We start from the raw sequence: 20,959 nt of genomic DNA on the forward strand, positions 1-20,959 counted from the left end.
CAAATCATTTGACAGGTGTACGTCAATATTAATTAGCCGTTGTGCAGACACCTGTGACTGCGATTTTACCTGTAACTGATTAGTTGATTGTAATTAACAAAATTAACGCTACACGTGCTGCATTATTGTGTATACGAATTAACTGAAGTGACTCAGAGAATTTTCATACATTTATTACTGGATTTAAATAGGAAAAAGATTGACCAGTCCATTTTCCCGCCGATCTTTCAGAGGTAACAGAAACTACGAATCAGTTTTACCTTATGTTATTATTAAATCATCGATTGAATTTTTAATACAGAAGTCAACAGCCCCATTCAAACCAATATACAAAATGTATCTCTCTGAAGTTTTTGGCTGTTGGCCGATGTGATGAAAAAGTCCATTGGAGATATATGCGAAAAGCTATAGTATGACCCCAATGTTCTGTTTTTAGTAACGGCGGCCATGTTTTTGACTGATCAAAAATCTGAACACAACTTTTGTGCAAGATACCCTTAGAAACATTTGTGCAAAGTGTCATATAATACCACTAGGTATTTCCTGAGGAGAAGATTTTTGAAAAATTGTTAACGGACGACAACGACGACAGACGCCCATTAATGGCAATAGCTCACATAGCCTTCAGCGAAGTGAGCTAAAAAGGAGAAAAATAACACTGCATAGAGTATGATAGTAAATTTTATTATCAGATTTAGAACTTAGTATCACATATTACAAAATTATAACAGTAACTCTCAACAGTGGAACAAAACAATGCACAAATCTTGTTCTAATTAACAAATTAATTTCTAGGTGCTTAATTGCACAAATAACAGGAATATATTTGAAATTTAAATCACAGACAAGGGATAACACTGGAATAGTAAAACAGCTATGAAGAGAATATGGTATGAAGTTGCACCATTTTTCATGCCAGGTATACCCCAACTCTTAAAGAAAGTTGATATCAGACAGCATCCGAAATTGCTTACAATGTATGACCTATCTTTACAAAGCTACACACCAAATTTTAAATCAATTTATCCATTGGGAGCCAAGATAATTACAATGAAACTCAAACAGATGACTAGGGCATTCCAATCTACTACACTCATTGGGTGAGGGTATAAGAAATTGCATAACGAGTTTCTAGGAACTGGTAAAAACTGTGTGCATGTTCATTGCTTTCATTCATACAAAGGGTGTACTAGAAATTGCCCTATTAAATGTAACTACTTATGCTGTAGAATTGTAGCCCTCTTTTTTTCCAAAGATTTTTTTTAAAATCCTACCATTTAAAGAATGTGAGTTACATCAAAGAACACAGATTTTTAAATTCTGAAAATTTTCAAACCATTTCTCTAGAATTTTAACAGAATATTGAATAGCAAAACTGACACATCATATTTTGGATTTGAGTGACTCAAGACTACATTGTATGCAGAGTTGCAGTGGTCTAATTCACAAATCACTACATCATCTAAAAGGAAAAAAAATATTATGATACCTTCATTTTCTACAAATTTAACACTGGCAATATTTGTATAATAGAATACAGGAATTGCATGAAAAGCCAACAATATCATCAAGAATTTTTATTCTACTAAAAGTAAGGCTTGCAAAAAATATTTTTTTGGTTCTCAGTTCCATCTTTCTTGTGTCTTATGAGTTTGCCTAATGAGCTTCTCTTTACGGTCACATGGAGAAAAATAAAATCTCAATATTTGTCTGGCTATAAACAATACAAAAGGCACCCTCACCACTTTTTTTGGGTTGGAGGGGGGGGGTTATTGTCTCCCCTATATTGGTTCCATGAAAACCAAGAAATTAACTTGGAATGACTTACTGGTACGCATATACTGTCACAGCGGTAGACCTAAGGTAAGGGACGTAACTCTCGAAATCAGTGATATATTTGTATCATATTCAATTTCACAAAAGCCTATCAAACTTTCATTTGAAACAAAATTACTTTGATGCTTTCACGAGATTGATGTAAAATGTTGAATACAAACATTCCAACGATTTGTAAGAGTTGTATCCCTTACCCTAGGTCTACCTCCTTAAATCTAGTGACTTTATTTATTTTCTCAATGAATGTTTGGGAATGATAATCTCATAATGATCTATTAAAACAGTTGGAACAAATATAAATATGATGTATGATTAGTTCAATTAATTCTATTTATGAAAAAAGAAAACATTTATCAATTAATTCAGAAAATTGTATGACAATAAAAAAAAAAGATAATATAAATTTATTGCACCAATCCATTCAATTAGACTAATTAAAATAAGGTCATGAGTGGTGCATGAGGTAAAATATTCCATCATTAAAAATGTGTATATCCTGGAAATTAAGTGGCTTGGGTGTTCACAAAAACAGAATCTGTGTATCTATGTAATATGCTAAAAGATTAATCAAACTCATATTGAAATAACCTATTGCATATTACCAGTGATAAAATGGGATTTTTATTTTTAGTATACCAGAAATGGGCATTATTTTCTTTAATTTCTCAATAAATTTTATTTAAGAAGTGCAGATGCACAGAAGTGAAACATCCTTACGGTAAGTCAAAATAACTGTTTCTCACCAATTCTTTAACTATTACAAAAAGATAAAAATAAATAGACAACAAATACCCCACTCTTGGGATGATCTTGAAGAATTAAACATCAACATTACAAAGTGAAATAAAGCAAATGTTGCACTAATTCAAGCACAACAGTCATAATTGTTAACGCTAAGAATAACATTTTAAGATTGTGAAAAAATTATAGAAAAGGTATCATGGGTCACAACATTTAAAATGCTTTAAGTAATCTGCACAATGAAAAAAATGTATTAATACACAACAGGTGGGATTAAAGCTGTATGATAAACTACTTGTAGTACATATGATTATACTATAAAACTCTTCCATCTGACTAAATGTGTCCTTTCGTTAAATAGGGGTAAAAAACTCCATATTACTACTTCCAACTCTAACCCTAGCCCAATGCTAACTTTAGAACACATCCTACTGTTTTAGGATCAACATATTGAAAAAAACATATGACCCCTGAGGTATGTCAAGCTTTGAGTTGTTTTGATACAAGTCAAACCAAAGCATCCCCTTCAAATTTTGAACATATGCATGTGTATAATGTGGTAACCTGCATTGCTTTTTGCCAATTCTATGTTCTTCTTTACATAATTATAATCATATTATTTTTTTTTGGATCCTTTAAAATGAGTTATTTTACTAAAACAAACACAGCAAAAATTAGTACATTGTGAAAATTAATACAATTAAGTGTACTTTGATACAAAATGACTTTACATAATTTGTCAAAATGATGAATAAATAACCATTATATAAAATGTAGATAAAAACTGAAGACTTTTTTATTAGGCACTCACCATTTTATCATTGAGTTTTTCTATCAACAACATATATTTTATATGGAAGTTTTTTTCATAAAATATTTTATTTTGATTTGCTTTTGAAGTCTGATCAATGCCCCAAAAAAATCTGTGGGTATTTAAAAACAAAAAGCTCTGCTTAATTGGGTGTGTTAAAATTTTTAAAATTCATTTTGATTATAAAAAAAAAACATTCTTTCACTCATGAAAATCCTACACATCCCTAGTTAATATATTATTGGTGCCTTTTTCTTTACGATTTCACATAACAAAGTAAGTACACTAAGTGTTTTAAGTTTATATTACCAAAAAACAAAAAAAAAATAAAACACAAAAGCAGTAACAACAGTGCTGTCAAATTGGTCCGCTTAGTTTGCCCAAGTTAAAAGAAAATTGAAAGAGGATTATCCCCCTTACTGTTGGGCAAGTTCACTAACTCTGATGGAAAACAGGTATCCAGCTCTTATCAGGAACAGAATTCCAACAACAAATGCACCTATAAAAAGAATGAAATGAACAATCACTACAGATTTATTATCTTAAATGAAAATAGTCATTATTGAAAACAAACTCTACATGTAGTCATTTTTATTTCCTATTGTCTCATGAACTGCAAAATTAAACGATGATCTACATTTTATCTCAGTACTATGATAAAACTATTTAAAGACAGAAATGGCCAGGTTGCCATAAAGTCAGTAAAGAGCATGTGGAAGTGTGACAGACCTGAAATTACACCCCACAATATGAGTCCACATACTGAAGTTGTGTACCAAATATCTAGTGGATGTGATTTATAGTTGCTGAGGAAAATCATAAAAATTACAGCAACAGAGTTATTAAGGAGCTATAGTTTAATTTAAGGCATACTGCCTATAAGTATCATTTATAACTGTGCACCTGTTAACAGTGTGTCCCTTACATATTACAAGTCTAAATTGGCATTGGAAGACTAATATAGTGGAACCTGTCTATACCAAACCCCTGTAAATTTTGTCTGGTTAAGACAGGTAGCCCATGTTCAAAATATTTAAACTGATATGAAGAGTTTAAAAAAAGTGTTTAGTTTGGACAGGTTTTCAGTTTATTTGGTGTTTGGTTTAGATAGGTTTTTGGTTTATTTGGTATTTGGTTTGGATAGATTTTCAGTTTATTTGGTGTGTGGTTTAGATAGGTTTTTGGTTTATTTGGTGTTTGGTTTAGATAGGTTTTCAGTTTCTTTGGTGTTTGGTTTAGATAGGTTTTTGGTTTATTTGGTGTTTGGTTTGGATAGGTTTTCGGTTTATTTTGTGTTTGGTTTGGACAGGTTTTCAGTTTATTTGGTGTTTGGTTTGGATAGGTTTTCAGTTTCTTTGGTGTTTGGTTTGGATAGATTTTCAGTTTATTTGGTGTGTGGTTTAGATAGGTTTTTGGTTTATTTGGCGTTTGGTTTGGATAGATTTTCAGTTTATTTGGTGTGTGGTTTAGATAGGTTTTTGGTTTATTTGGTGTTTGGTTTAGATAGGTTTTCAGTTTCTTTGGTGTTTGGTTTGGATAGATTTTCAGTTTATTTGGTGTTTGGTTTGGATAGGTTTTCGGTTTAGACAGGTTTTCAGTTTATTTAGTGTTTGGTTTAGATAGGTTTTCAGTTTATTTGGTGTTTGGTTTGGATAGGTTTTCGGTTTCTTTGGTATTTGGTTTGGATAGATTTTCAGTTTCTTTGGTGTTTGGTTTAGATAGGTTTTCGTTTTCAGTTTCTTTGGTGTTTGGATTGGATAGGTTTTTGGTTTATTTGGTGTTTGGTTTGGATAGATTTTCAGTTTATTTGGTGTTTGGTTTGGATAGGTTTTCGGTTTCTTTGGTTTTTGGTTTGGATAGATTTTCAGTTTCTTTGGTGTTTGGTTTGGATAGGTTTTCGGTTTCTTTGGTTTTTGGTTTGGATAGGTTTTCGGTTTCTTTGGTTTTTGGTTTGGATAGATTTTCAGTTTCTTTGGTGTTTGGTTTGGATAGGTTTTCGGTTTATTTGGTGTTTGGTTTGGATAGATTTTCAGTTTCTTTGGTGTTTGGTTTAGATAGGTTTTCGTTTTCAGTTTCTTTGGTGTTTGGTTTAGATAGGTTTTTGGTTTCTTTGGTGTTTGGTTTGGATAGATTTTCGGTTTCTTTGGTGTATGGTTTGGATAGGTTTTAGGTTTCTTTGGTGTTTGGTTAGATAGGTTTCACTGTATGTAACTTAATGGAAAGACCAATGTGTAAAGGAGCTTTCTTTCAATCTACTGAAAATTATTCCTCATAGACATATTGAATTGTCATACAATGTGAGGATAGGTAAAGAGCAGTACTGTATAACACATAACATTTCTCAAACTAACCAATCCAAACTGTGTATATACCACCAGACTCTGATGCCACTTCATAAGTACCAACCTAAAATGAAATAATCACACTTACTAATAAATACAAACTTAGGAAATATTTTAACATTTATGCAATAAAAACAAACATCCAAAAGGTATGAAACACTCACCTTTTTGAATTTTGCCTTTCAAAGGCAATAAATTAAACAAGAAGTTGTCCAACAATTTTGACTGAAGAAGTCTTTGGTAGGACTTATCACAAGATCTTTTCAACAATTGAAAGATTCTTTTCATCTATCATAGTTTTCAAGATATTGACTGAAAACAAACTACTGAAAAAAAAGTCACTTTTCCCCTTTCAAGGGCAATAACTCTTACGAGGAGTCTGAAGACTTTTGTAGTCCTAATAATATGGATCATTTCAGCTATTGAAAGAATTTGGATAAACCTAACGCTTTTGGAGATACAAGTGAAAAACTACCATCTGACCCATATGTTCTATTTTTAGTAATGGCGGCCATTTTTTTTGAGGAATCAGTTCTATGCAGGATACCCCAAGGAACATTCATACCAAGTTTGGTTTCAATTGTTCAAGTAGTGTCAGAGAAGATTTTTGAAAGAAATAACATTAAAAATGGCAAAAATCGTTGAAAAAGGGCAATAACTCTAACATGGCTTAACGGATTAAAACCAAAATTTGACCAGAGATAGATCTCATCATGCTGAACACTTTTACCATGTCAGATTTCAGCTATACCTAACGGTTTAGGAGATATATGTGAAAAACTACTGTCTGACCCCTATGTTCTATTTTTAGTAATGGCGGCCATTTTTTTCGACGAGAAAAAATACCCACATCAGTTCTATGCAGTATACCCCAAGGATAATTCATATCAAGTTTGGTTTCAATTGGTCAAGTAGTGTCAGAGAAGATTTTTGAAAGAAATAACATTAAGAATAGCAAAAATTGTTGAAAAAGGGCAATAACTCCAACATGGCTTAGGTCTCACTAACCACTTCCGGGTCAAATGGCCACCCCCCTATGTAGTACCAAAAGCACACTGAACCTAGACATATGCATTGTAAGTGCATTATTTGTGTGTATTATGATTAAAAGTAGTCAAAATACAGCTGAGAATGTGTACTTTAAAATCATATATGTAATTAACTACAAAAGTGTATGAATATTGTTTACATATGTGAGTAATTTGCCTCCATGCTGTCAGTTAGCAGAACAGGTAAAAATGTGGATTTTCAGTATTATTTATTCAAGTAAATTTTGTGAAGAATTTCTACTATCATCGTACCATTAGCATAATGATTTTGGAAGCCTTATTTTCCAAGCTTTGCAATGGTATGCAGCTTTAAGATGTCATTTGTCCTGGGAATTCACAGTGAGACTTTGAAAATTACTTTTTTAACATGTAAAGTAATGGAAACATTAGAAGTGGTTAGTGAGACCTTAATGGATTAAAACCAAAATTTGATCAGAGATAGATCTCATCATGCTGAACACTTTTACCCCGTCAGATTTCAGTTAAACCTAACGGTTTAGGAGATATATGTGAAAAACTACTGCCTGACCCCTATGTTCTATTTTTAGTAATGGCAGCCACGTTTTTCAACGAATCAAAAATCCCCAAGACAGTTCTATGAAGGATACCCCAAGGAACATTCATACCAAGTTTGGATCTAATTAGTCAAGTAGTTTCAGAGGAGAAGAGTTTTGTATAATTGTTAACGACGACGACCACGACGGACACCAAGTGATGGCAATAGCTCATATGGCCTTTGGCCAGGTGAGCTAAAATGGGATGAACTGCTGAAACAACAACATTTAAGTGAACACATAAACTATAAAAAAACATTATGAAAATATATTAATTCAGTTGAGCATGTAAATTAGAATGAAATTAAGTTCTCTAGGGGTATTTCACCATAGTAGAGTATTATGTATTCATGTACAGCTTTCCTGTCAAGGTTTTGAAGCCTATTTTGTAACTTCATGTCTTTTGGTCCTGAAGGCATCATGTAAAACAACATCCTGCTATAAACATCACTTAATTTTACTTGTTTTGAAGACTTATCTGTCAGACATTTATATATCAGACCTGTTTATGCTGAATGATGAAAATCAGTATTTTTAATATTTTTAACTCTATAATGGTCTGTAAAATCCCTACCTTTGTGATTTAATATAGGTTCTACAAAGAGATTCAAACCCAAAGAGTTTAATTTGCTGTCAAAATTCATAGAAAAATCATTGAAAGTAAAAACAACAGACATCTGTATTTGTATGACGTCGTACATGATGTAATACATGTATTTGTATGACGTCGTACATGATGTAATGCATGTTTTCTAATGTGTGGAATAAGAAGTAGTACAATAGCAGTATTGTCATGGGGCTATCTACTCTTTATTGTATATATTTTTATTTGCAGTTATTTTTCTTCTGTGATTATATAATGTTGTTTAGAGCTTTGATATTATCTGCCATTTTTTCTTTTTGGTACATGCATGTGTCACATCTTACAATGATAAAAATGTAACAGACATTTTTTAAAGTCTTCATCATGAACTTTGTCCAGTAAAATATCAACCTAAACAAAGGTATATTAATAAATTTCCTGTTATCTGAACAATTTTTTATCATTTAAAATGACTCCAACTCCTCCACCAGGAACATAATACCCATTAATACCATAAAAATCTGAGCTTGAACACTGACTTACCGTAACTCTGATTCTACTGTAAAGGAATAGGATACCCAATACCAGATAAATCCAAGATTTTATACTGACTTCCCGTAACTGATTCCCCTGTAAAGGAACAGGATACCCATTACCAGATAAATCCAAGATTTTACTATGACTTACCGTTACTCCAATTCCTCCACCAAGGAATAGGATACCCATTACCAGATAAACCCAAGCTCTAACTCTGGCTGTAGCTGAACCAGCAGTTGACCTACAAATTAAAATTGATATTTCCAACATTTCTTAAAACACATCATATTCCTCTACCTTCATTCTTAAATTCCAGTTGAATTCTTCTGCCTATTTTTCTTTTTAAAATTACATGCATATCACTTTCATCAATCTTAAAAAAACTTGTATTACAATGTCTAAACTTTGCATAACGTTTTATTAAAATGCTTTAAGATAACAATGACTGAAAAATAAAGAGATACCAGTTCCAGGGGTCCCAAAAAATCGTATTTTTTATTGCTACCAGGGACCTAAAAGATGTTTGATACCAGTTCCTGTAGCTCATGTATAAAAAAAAGTTGTGTGTTATCAAGTTAGGAATTCAAGGTTGTTTGTAAATGTACAAAAAATTCTGTGTACACTGATAAAACAGGCAGCTTGACAGAACAGAAGTGTTGTCTATGACTTAAAAGTCCGTCCAATGACGGAAACAAAATCATGCACATCTACATATGATGCCAGCCCTTCATATTTATTTCAGTAAAAATCTGTAATGTGCTTTAGAAAAAGTTGAGGATTGGATGGTTTATGTAAAACCCTATCTCCCTTTGTATGTATCAAACAAGTTTATCTCCCTTTGCATGTATCAGACAAGTTTATCTCCCTTTGTATGTATCAGACAAGTTTATCTTCCTTCGTTTATACATGATGCCTAACCTTTCAATATAGTTTCAACAAAACCTGTTATGCAGTTTTTGAGTTACACAAGATATGTTTACAGACCAACAGATAAACATAAAGACAGAGGGGGAATTCCAATATAACCCCGAAACTTTTTTTTGCAGAATATAGGAAAAGCAGAAGCAAAAACAAAGTTTGTGATGACTGAACACCTACACTCGTCGACAGTATGGACATCTTGCGAGCAATGCACTTCCCTGGTTGAACTGAAAATAGAAATATAGAAAACATTGAAAAAGACACTTTCAAGAAATGGAAAAAAAAGTAATATTACAATAATGCTAATGTAAATCGTCTACTAAAGATGCTTTTAAATTTTTGCCTAAACTTCAGATCAACAAAGAGACGATCACTGTTTTTGTATAAAAATAATTTTCAAAAAAAAAAATGGAGTGAACAAATTGTGTTTTCCTCTTAACCGTTGATTTTAAAAAGGCAAATCACGTTCAAACAATAACGTAATATGGTAGGTCCAAATAAATGAAATTTTAGTAGTCCTGAATTCGAAATTGAGGGTTCAGGAATTTGAACCAGCGCTAACTGACCCAAGGTGATTTAAATTTCAAACTTAATGTTTGTGTCTTCAACTTTTTTTCCCATTCCTTTTTTTTTTAAATTTTGGTATAGTGTTATAGTGTTCCTCTGCTTTTTTTTTTTTTTTTTTTTTTTTTGTTATTATCCTGTTTTCACTCTCCTTTCTATCTTAAGAATTCAATATAAGCTCATGTTATTTTCTTGAATTAGGGGAAAATTTCATATAAAGAAAAGGGTAAATAGGTAGGGAATAATAAGATAATTAAATGGAAAGAGTGAATAACCAAAATATCATGAGTGTCAAAGAATGCCTCAATTAATGAGTGAGGGGAATTTGTTCCACGCACGAGTTAAATCTTTAAGTGTTCTTTTCATACAAGTGATCATATCATGATAACCAATTGGTTATTCTATTGATTATATATATTTCCTTCATATTTTATCGATTTTTTTCAAAATGAATTTCAAATTTTGTGATTGGCAGATTGATATAAAAGTTGCGAAGTTAATCCAGGTCAAAGTCCGAGAGTGAAATTACCAACTACATTTCACAATGTGAATTATTGAAATTTATATCACTGGTAAAATTCTATATAACACTGCCATGTATATAATAAATTATTTTATTTTTCAAAAACCATTTACTTAATGGGAAAACAATAGGGCTTGAGCCAAAATGGCCAATAAATTTTAAGGGTAGGCACAAAAAACTATGATAGGTAGGGTAGCAGGAAACAGATATATAATTTATTTTTTGGCCTAACTTATTAAGTTACTTATAAAAAGACCATTGCAATGTTAAATTATCATTATTACAAGATCTCTCTCTGATTTGTTATAACTGAGTTAGAACTAAAAATATCCAATGACTCACCACAAATACTTGTGAACAGTATGCACATACAAATCTGGCTGATCCAGGGTTTCTTATCACTGCTACTGGAAGCAAATTTGGATTTCCAAGATGTATAATTCTCTTACTACAAACCAAAGAAGAACTAATTGTTAATTCAGCCATCATATGGAAATTTATTTTTGTGGGTATGAAACCTGGTGATTTTGAGGTGAAACACTTAAGCACTGGGTAAGTTATCCAATGTACTTGGACATTTTCAGACAGACCCCTAAAATATGCCATAATCATCACCCCACAAAAATTACCAATTCAAAGCAACTTTAGACTCTTGCAACTGGTCCATGCTCCTAGTTTTAAGTGGAGACTGAGTTGCTCATTTACTTTTGTTACTTTGTATGTATTATTTTAGTTATTTTATGTTCTTTGTTGTATGAGTCCGTTTTCCATGTCTGGTCTTTGTCCCTGGATTACATTCTTTAGATTTCTGCTAGAATCTTGATTTCTTGATTACTCTTTGAACTTGAAATTGGCAAAATATAAAAACCTGATTTGATTCCACATATTTAAAAACTATTTCCATGAAATCAAAAAAAAGTAAAAATGGACTCTTATTTGGACAAAATAGGAGCACAATGCTCTAAATCAATTTTAAGATCACAATAAGTAAGATATCATCAAGAAATAAGCATTTTATACAAGTTTTAAGAAAATGCTTGTTTTTGGCCCTTCTTTTTAATCCTTTATTTCTTAATGGCTGTAACAATCATTCCAAAAAAACAATCCCAACCTTTTTTGTGGTATGGAATTTTGTACATAAATCACTATTCCATTGAGATCTGTTTACTATTAAACAAATGTAATATCTGAAAACTTAATGTCTATAAACAACATCACTATACCATTATAGGGCATGCTAAATGTTTTAAACCTGCTATGGTGGAATTAAAGGGTTTTGTGGATTGAAAACCAACCCTTTCATTGGAAAACTTTGTATATCTTGTACAAAAATTTTTAAAAATTCCAAATAGTAACTATTCACCTGGGAGGTATACAGAAAACATAAGTACATCTTTACTTTTCATAATATTGAATTCACATTCTAGAGACATTTGGGTATTCTTCATTATCACCATAAAAAGCAAGTCCAACCTGTGCAGTTATCACAAAATGAAATTTCTTGGTAGACTACAAATGATAAATTTCAGTGAAACTTGTCAACATTATCAAAACAATATTCTATCAGTCATATGGACACAAAGAAACTTCAGAACATGGTTAAATAGTGGTTCAGTTAATAAAAATTTCACTGTATTTACAAAATGATAACAATCAGATTGATTGTATTATAAGTAAACAGATTAAATGATATCCTGTTTTTCCAAAACAGATAAAAAAATTCTATATTTAGGAACATCCTACATAATATTATGCTACCGAATGCAGCATGAAACGGCCATAGCCAACTCCATTCACTTAGGGCAAGTGTGGAGACAATATTAGTTTTTGACAGACTAAATATAGGGTCTTACAGTCCATTATGGACACAACAACTCATTTGGATACAAAATTGCACAATATTTTGAAACTCAATTAAAGTGCATTTGTATAAAGTTCTGCTTCAGTGTGCATTTGTACCTCATTATCTCAAAAACAATAAATGATAAGGTTAATTTTGTAAACATACTTCTTAAGGCTCTTGTAATTAGGCTGGAATTTTCATATGGAATCAAATGAAAAAAAATTCAAAATCACACCAAAAATAAAAAAGATCACTGACAACCATGACAGCACCATACCAATATACCACCACTTTTTTAACACCAAATTTGCTTTTATTTCTTATTCAGAAACAGACTACATAGGCAGTTGGTTGTTTCACTTTCCAAATGAAAAAATGATATAGATTGTGTATGAAAATGGCACTTTGCAAGAGTTGTTAGTCTTGATTTGGTTTGATTTTAGTGAAGATGAATGTATGGTATCTCAAAAATACAGAAAGGACTATAGTTCAATAAAAAAAATATGGCATTTGTACACCAAAAAACATCATTTGTTCCGAGGATTTGTCTACACCACAAATCACCTCTCCTATAGGCAGTGCCTGAATTTTATAGGGACTGGTACTGAACATTTGTTCCAACTACAGGAGATAGCAATAATTGATCAATATTGTCTTTTTTAATCCATTCTAACACCAGTCGTAGATCCTGAGATTAATAGGGGGATAATGGTTTCAGAATAACAGGGGGATAATGGTTTCAGAATAACAGGGGGATAATGGTTTCAGATTTTACCCGATTCTTACACAGACTTGTACTTAATAACAAATCCTTACCAATTGGCTCTAGGGCAGGCAATTTTTATGGCACCACTCCTACAAATTAGCAGGCAATTACATGGACATCGGACATACTGTTTACCTGGTGGAGCTGCTTTGATAGGCTGTCAAAAGTAAAGATAGTCAGCGAACATAAATTTCATTAAGGAATCCATTTTTTTTGCATATGACTTGCCATGAACTTGTACGACATGTTGATGTCAAACAACAACAAATAGTTGCTTAAAACTGATATCCCGTCAATACAATGCTACATATAAAAAAAATCAATCCATTCAATGGGAGTCAATATGTTTGCTATACAATTCCAACAAAGGACTAACAAGGTGATTCACTGAGTTGGAGTATAATATTATTTTCATTATAAAGATGTCTTTTTTTGTATTCTCATTATTCCAGAGACAAAAAAACAGTGATTTCACAGGCTTTTTATACAGTCACGGTAAAACGTGTCCAACTGAAGGCAATGTCAGACAAAATGTCATTCAGGACATTAGAAATGTTCATATTTTCTTGTTGCAGATTATAAGGGAAAAAAGTCAATATGGTCAGACAGATCAAAAGTCTATTTCAAAGTCTATTTAACCACTAAATCATTAATCAGTCTTCATTATTATACATCATACATGTATCAATATTTACCGTAGCCTCATTACAGACAGTACACTTGATCACATGCTGATTGGTCTTCCCTTCTATGTTTATCAATGCTTGGCATACCTTACAGTTGATCATAGGAAGACCCCCTTGTGGTGTGTAAGGGGGAGGTAATTCATTGGGACCAATGGGTGGAACAGTCACATTCTGTGCAAGAGCTAGAAATAGAAAAGAGATTTGTTTTATGTTTTTTTCCCTACAAAACTATAAAGTGTTTTGCCAGTTCTTGGCAATACATTACTTAAAGCTATGAACACATATTTAGCAGGCATTTAAGCTTAACATTGCCTCATGTTACCTACATTTTCCCAAAATGTTGGTGAATACACATAACTTTCTTTTTATGTTTTTAGACGTTCCACCTTATCTTTGATTCCTTAAATGGATCTTACACAATTTTGAGAAAGGTTCTAAATTTTTCTGTATCCTGAATGAAAGGTCCACAAAAAGTAAATGTTAAGTCTTGTAGGTTCGGGACCTAGGTAAATAAAATTTCAATGGTCTTGCTTCAGAAATTAAAGGTACCACACCTCAGACCAGTACTAATTTGAACCTTTGCCAACATATATAATAGACCAGCTTTAATAAATTTACTTTTAAAGACTTACAATGTACTTGTCTCAAGTTTTAAGTCAATGGTCACTTGAGAAAAGTTGAAGTCACAGTCGAGTGCTTCTATTAGAGCTGAAGGTCCAGGACCATAATAAATAAATATTTCATTGGTCCTAGATAATTTAATGGGAGTCATGGGCACTGGACTTACACTACTTTTGAACCCCTGAAATCAAATGTTTTTATTCAATATTCAGTTGAGCTAAGTAACATTTTTTTTTATTTAATTGCTTTATTCATTGGCATTCTATGATATTGCTTCCTAACTAAAAGTGATATTCAAAGAGAGTATGTCAGATTTAGCAATACATGATACCTTGATGTATATGTATTTGACCTCTGGAATGATGTTAAGTACACAGGCCAGTAATAATGGTTTTTGTTGATATACATGATGGTGTACTGGTCAAGATGTAGTTCTCAACAGCAAATATAATTCTTGCCAACTGATTTCTGTCCATTCCTGTATAACAAGTTCATGCCCAAAATTTAAGATGAGAAAAAAATGTCATAGTTGATGATTTTTTATCTAAAAATGAGCTATCATACAACAATTTTCATCAAGGAATAAAATTTTGGTGAGCAGATTGGCAAGAATTACTTCTGTCTCGAAAACAGAGAGATCTACTCTCTGACCATGCAGTAATCCCTTTTCGAATTCGGCGATGGAGATTTCTTTTTTACCATCTCCAGCATATCCCAAGAGGGATTAGACGTGTTAGTTATTATTACAATATGCATCTATCTACTGAACATGTTCATTAAACAGGTCACAAACTAAAGAAACTATATTCAATGTCTGACTAAACAAATGTATGATTCATCTTATCTTACTTCCTGCAACATTCTCGTTCCATCATGCAAGAACTTTCATTTCCATATTCTATAGATTATTATAGAAGATAGTGAACATTCTGCAGTCTGTAGATCAAGTTTGTCTATACCAACAAAGAATACCAACGGATTTACCATATTACAATTCTCATTGAGAAGTTTTTTTCCGAGTTTTTCCACATTTTTTTTTTTTTTTTTTTTTTTGCCTTCCATCTGTGTGTCAACAGAAAATATCGAAACCAAACTATCACAATAATTACTATATTTAAAGAAATATATTGACGTTACCATCATTATAGTTAGGCGGAGGTTCAGCGGGGATTTCATTTTTTAAAAGCGGCGTATTTTCGTCCCCAGCTTCGGCCATTTTGTATTTTGTAATGATTACATGATCATGTGACTTATTTCATCCCACGTGATAATTACCAGCTTAATAACGCAATCGCAACTTACCGGCCATTCTCGGGATTCCGAGCATAACCGGGATTGGCCGAGGATGTACCGATTGCTCAATAACAGTAAAATATACCACAGTGCAACCATATCATTCGACATGGACGACAGCGGTGACGGTCTCAGTATCGTATTAATTTTCCCATAGACTTCTATAGTGAAAAGATTTGTTTGTTTGTTTGTTTGTTGGGGTTTAACGCCCGAGCAGCAATATTTCAGCTATATTCAGGCGAAGGATTTTTTAAAAAGGATTTTTTTTTAAAATATGTAAATTGATTCAATAAAACTTTCACTTATTTAGCATTTCTAAGGACATGTAAAAAAATTATTTCCCGCAAAGAAAATAAGGTGAGTCCAAGAAGATCGGACAGGGAACTAAGGTTATAGCGGTAATCAAAAGAATGTAATCCAGGGACAAAGACCAGACATGGAAAACAGACATACACAACAAAGAACATAAAGTAACTAAAATCATACATACAAAATAACAAAAGTAAATGAGCAACTCGGACTCCACTTAAAAACTGGGTGCATGGACCAGGTGCACTGGTAGGGTAAGCGTCCTCTGCTTTTTTAGAAACAACCGCCGAGTTTCTCATAAAAAGTTAAGTCCGGGGTAGACAAACGAGGAGAGGAAAACTATGATCCGTTGAATAAATCAGTTTTCATGGTGCTGATGGATACACCATAACGATCCACGAGTTCATGATAACGACCATAAAACTTCTGTAATGATGACTTCAATCTTGTAGCAAGATAACCCTGTTCCAGAAGCCTATTTGTTAGAGTTTTAGCACGATACAAAAAGTCTGCGTAGTTTCGGCAAGCTCTGGCATAACGTATGAGTTGTGATATGAATACTCCATACGCAGGAGCCGAAGGGATGTTGCCACAGATGAAAGGAAAGTTGACAATTCTGAATGAAAAGTCATCACGTTTGTCGTAAAGTTTGGTCAATAGTTTTCCTTTACCATCGATTTCTAAGTGTAGGTCAAGATATGAGGCTGACTTCACAGTGTCTGTAGTATCCTTTATCTCAAGTTCTTTTGGGTAGAAGCGATGTATCAAATCCCCGAAATTAGGATTGTTTAAAGATAATACGTCATCTATATAGCGGAAACTGAGATTGAAGGATCTAGCCAAACGATATTCTTTCTTTCTGATCAGATCAGCTATAAAGTCAGCCTCATAAGAGTGAAGGAATAGGTCAGCAAGTAAAGGAGCACAATTTGTTCCCCTTGGAATGCCGACCGTTTGTTGAAAAACACGTCCACCACACTGGACAAATATGTTGTCAATTAAAAGTTAGAGCATTTTGTAAACATCTTCCTCTGTATATTTGGAAGATGATTTGGAAAAGTAGTCTTAAACTATAAATAGCCATTTTCCCTACTTTCACTTTCGTTTTGCACTCATCAAACCAACCTTTTCAGTGGAACATTTTTATGTTATTGTGTTATATTTTCTTTTAAAAAAGTTCTTCATCTTACACTGTGATGTTTGCTCTATTTTATTTGTATTGTTCATAGCTTTTGACAAAACATTAGTTTGTAGAGAGGCAAAAAGAAAATGCTCTATATTTTAGAAGCATCCATGTTCAGGGATGTGCAATACGATACTGGTACCTGACTTCTCGCAGCCTATTAAAATTACAACAGGGAGCATACAATAAAGTCCTTAATTACAAAACTCCCATTGAAATAAAGGTTATTTCAGATTTTTCATTTCATTCTTTTTTTCAGTTATTCTTATCATTTAGTTCTGTTTTCTTAACTCCTACAATGTAAGCGATTTGAATTCCGTCAAATCAGAAAATAGCTTGCCATACCATCTCTAGAACTGCCTAAAAATTCTGCGATCTGTTCGCTTTACCCTCCCCCTTTTCCACCTTGCAAATTTACGTTAGTATATCGCTCCGCCGCCGATCAATATGTGATGCTTTATTTTTCGTATGAGATGGAAGTATTATGACATCAAATGTACAGCTGCAATGTACGTTTTTTTGTGATGTGCAAAAAACATAAGTATAGTTTTAATGTTTATGATTACAGTGAGGGTGCGGGGTGGGGTGGGGAGTTGGCATCCCTCCTTTTAATGGGGAAATTATTATTTTCATGTGTAAAATTGACAAAAATGGCAAATAATGTCCTAGCACCCCCTTTTTTCTGAGGAACCCAAGCTGCCACCCCTCATTTTCCAAGTGTGTGGATCCACCTCTGCCAGATGGGTCCTGAAGGTTTGAGAAAGTGTTCTAGTGTTTGTAAATTACAGGTATTTTTGCGAACAATTTTGATAAAAATTGTTACATATGCTAAGAGTTTTCGAGTTGTTCTATATTTTATACACATTGTACTGTTAAATACATGTAAATCCTATATATATCACGTGTGTTTGATTTGATCCAAGGAATTTAAAATGCAAGCAATGTGTACATGTACATGAATAAACATACAAATGTACATGTAGCAAACAATATGTAGTATTTAAACTAGAAAATAAACATTTGAATCATGGAACTGTTAAATTAATATGATTTCGAAAGCAGAAACATAAACAATGTCTGTTTCAAAGGTAAGAATGAAAGGCAATGTAATTAAAATTAGATCTTAATTGCTGCCCCTTTTTTCTGTCACATGAAGTCATGCGACTTCAGTTTCAAAACTATTTTAGAATTTTGGATGATAAGAATTGTATAACATATAACATTTTGCAGATTTAGAACCATTAATCGTAAGTTGCCTATAGAATGATCTGGTAGGTGGCATTACACTCCCCGAGAAAATAGAAAATGTGTTCTATGCCAGTCAGAAGATATTGGAGATGAATATCACTATATACCCATGTGCATGTCACTTTGCAATGAAAGGAAACTATATCTGAAATCTGATTTCATGACCGACCAAATACTACAAAATTTGATGAGCTGATGAACAGCCAATGTCTATCAGAACTTTACGTGTGCAAATTCATACGTTGTATCTATACACAAAATTAGAATCCCCTGTGCATGTTATTCTATCTCTAATATTGTAATTTCAACTGAAAACATTTCTAGATTACAATAGGTCAAATGAACACACTGATCGGTGGCGTGACCGAACTATTCAGGTCAAATTGAAGGTGCACAGTTAGCGTGCGTCTTTTTATTGGTCTCAACGTCATTGTGCAATTATTGTTATTGATGGATGGATTTTCCTACTCCCATTACTGCTTCGATTATTTTTACGAATAGTTTTTAAAATCGTACAATATAATATATTTTACAGACACAATAACAAAAACAATTGTATTGGGTGCTTATCTGCAGGATCAACTAATATTTTCCCTGGATGGTGGTTAGTGTTTCAACAACATCCGCATCTTTAAAAACTGCTGTTGCCTTTGAGTTTATTGACCTTTGTAAGAACGTTGATTCTTTTTTATCAGCGATTTTATAGACCCCCTTCCACTTTGAAAACATGTCAATCTTTTCTTAAGCTTGTTGATCCATTTTCAGTGGAGATTATACTAGACTCCCATTTTTTTTATTTCTTCACTATTGTATAGGGATCATACCAATTAGGATTTTTATAGTAGACAGATTGAAGAAAGTAGAAATCAAATTTTATGGAATCAATATATAATTTTGAACCCTTACCTTATTTGAACCACCTTGAATACATTATCCAGAATAAAAATTCTGAATACATTATCCGGAATAAAAATTCTAAATACGGAAAGTTTCAGTATGCCAAATTTATATGACAAAATTCTGAATACTCAAGTTATTGTCCCTTTTCAGTCCTAATTATACGGTCAGTGAGGTCGAAACCTTTCAAATCAATCCCAACCTTTTCAGTGGTTGAGAGCTTTGAGGTACAATAGAACATTAACATTCAATTTACTGTCCTGAAACCAAAAAAGAATCCAACCATAGTCTTGCTTTAGTGTTTTGGAAGCTTGAAGTACAATTTCAGTTAAAAATCTAAAGTGCTATGATAGGCCGTGTAGCACGATACATAGAGACCATTATAGAGAGTGATAGTAAAGAAAGTTCGTATAAATTTTTTTTATGTATGGGACGGGAGATCTTACCCGTTTCATATGATGGAGGAAGCTCTGATACATCCATCTTAAATGATTAAATCATAAATGCATGACAAAATTAGTATATCAATGTAACACAAGCACAAATACAGTTAATCTATCAAACTATATCTCATTGTATCTATTCTCGGTGATAATGACTAACATCATCTGATAATCAGTGATTTCGAAATGTTGACTGCATTGTTGTCATTGTTTTTTCACTAACTTTTAAGTTTCTTTCGGCAGACGAAATTGTAGAAAGAATGAGCGATATATGAGTCACTTGAGAAGGCACCTTACTCAATATTACCTAAACCGTTTTCAAACATTTGCGCACGTGGCAAATCTGGTTCTCAAGACCTGTGCATTTTCCCCACAAAAAGTTATAACAAAAATATTTATCCAATTTGCCTAATTTTGATACTCACATCTTCATATGGTGATTAATGTAATTAAGATATAAATGTTCATGTCTTCACCATCTGATTCTAAAATCTGTGATTTTTGTACTTTGTACATCTGTACTTGGCAGAAATTAATGAACATAACGTCAGTTCACCTCTTGCCCATTTTTTTTATAGATATTTTGTGATTATAAAATAGTTGACGGACGGATAGATACATCAAAATTTAATTGAGGGACCCTAAAATTAGTTTATCAAAAACTGCACGCCCCTCTATTGGTCTTAATTTAATTTAATGCTTTATTTACCAACGGTCCGAAGACCACTAGTGGTTCTCCTCAACACACATACAAGACAATACATTGTATATACAAGACAAGGCAATGTAAGACATGCACAAAACAAAGTTACAGACAAAAAATGTAAAATGTACAATCACAAAAAAAAAGATAGCAATGTGTGAGAAGAGTGTATTTGTCATGTCTATGTATAATTTAATGTTATAAAGTTGATTGAAATATTAACAAAATCTCTTGCCCTTGACCAAGAATTCAAACATGATGAAAAATTCTTATATTTTCCTCATCACGAAGATCTTCACTACCGAACAATAGTAAATTGGTTACATATGTCTTAGACAAGTTGACAGAAATATAGAAATTAACATTTGGACAAATGATCATTTTAAGATTATTATACAATACCGTAAAAAGGACATTACAGTAAGAAGTGATCTATTTGTCTTGTCATATATTTCTATTTAACTCGCTGTCCATTTTAACTTACGGGTTGGGGTGAGATGGGGGCT

At 32.6% G+C, this 20,959-nt stretch overlaps 1 protein-coding gene across 2 annotated transcripts; it reads right to left on the reverse strand.

The window, feature by feature from the left end:
* Positions 1-663: 663 nt before the first annotated feature.
* Positions 664-19,894, reverse strand: LOC148617953 (type II phosphatidylinositol 4,5-bisphosphate 4-phosphatase-like). 2 transcript variants are annotated; one of them, XM_088585641.1, is made up of 8 exons: positions 19,754-19,894; positions 13,766-13,938; positions 13,121-13,227; positions 10,804-10,909; positions 9,552-9,601; positions 8,604-8,694; positions 5,740-5,794; positions 664-3,887 (listed from the first exon to the last, which is right to left on the reverse strand). In XM_088585641.1, exons 1-8 carry the CDS (start codon positions 19,788-19,790, stop codon positions 3,805-3,807), a joined length of 702 nt encoding a protein of 233 aa, XP_088441767.1. In that variant the 5' UTR covers positions 19,791-19,894; the 3' UTR covers positions 664-3,804. The 2 variants fall into 2 exon arrangements, with proteins under 2 accessions (XP_088441767.1, XP_088441765.1); XM_088585639.1 differs by lacking the exon at positions 19,754-19,894 and adding an exon at positions 15,515-15,661.
* Between the last annotated feature and the right edge of the window lie 1,065 nt (positions 19,895-20,959).

This window comes from Perna viridis, chromosome 5 (assembly GCF_037379345.1).
Source record: "Perna viridis isolate PV_CMFRI_1.1 ecotype Kerala chromosome 5, ASM3737934v1, whole genome shotgun sequence".
NCBI classification, from domain to species: domain Eukaryota; kingdom Metazoa; phylum Mollusca; class Bivalvia; order Mytilida; family Mytilidae; genus Perna; species Perna viridis.

Bases quoted from the DNA above. Each gene is read 5' to 3' on its own strand.
- LOC148617953 (XM_088585639.1), bottom strand. From the start codon at position 15,593: ATGGCCGAAGCTGGGGACGAAAATACGCCGCTTTTAAAAAATGAAATC. The intron at 13,228-13,765 runs GTAAATATTGAT...TACTTTTGACAG, and splicing joins CTGTCTGTAATGAGGCTACG to CCTATCAAAGCAGCTCCACC. The intron at 5,795-8,603 runs GTAAGTCATAGT...ATTTCATTTTAG, and splicing joins GTGGAGGAATTGGAGTAACG to GTTGGTACTTATGAAGTGGC.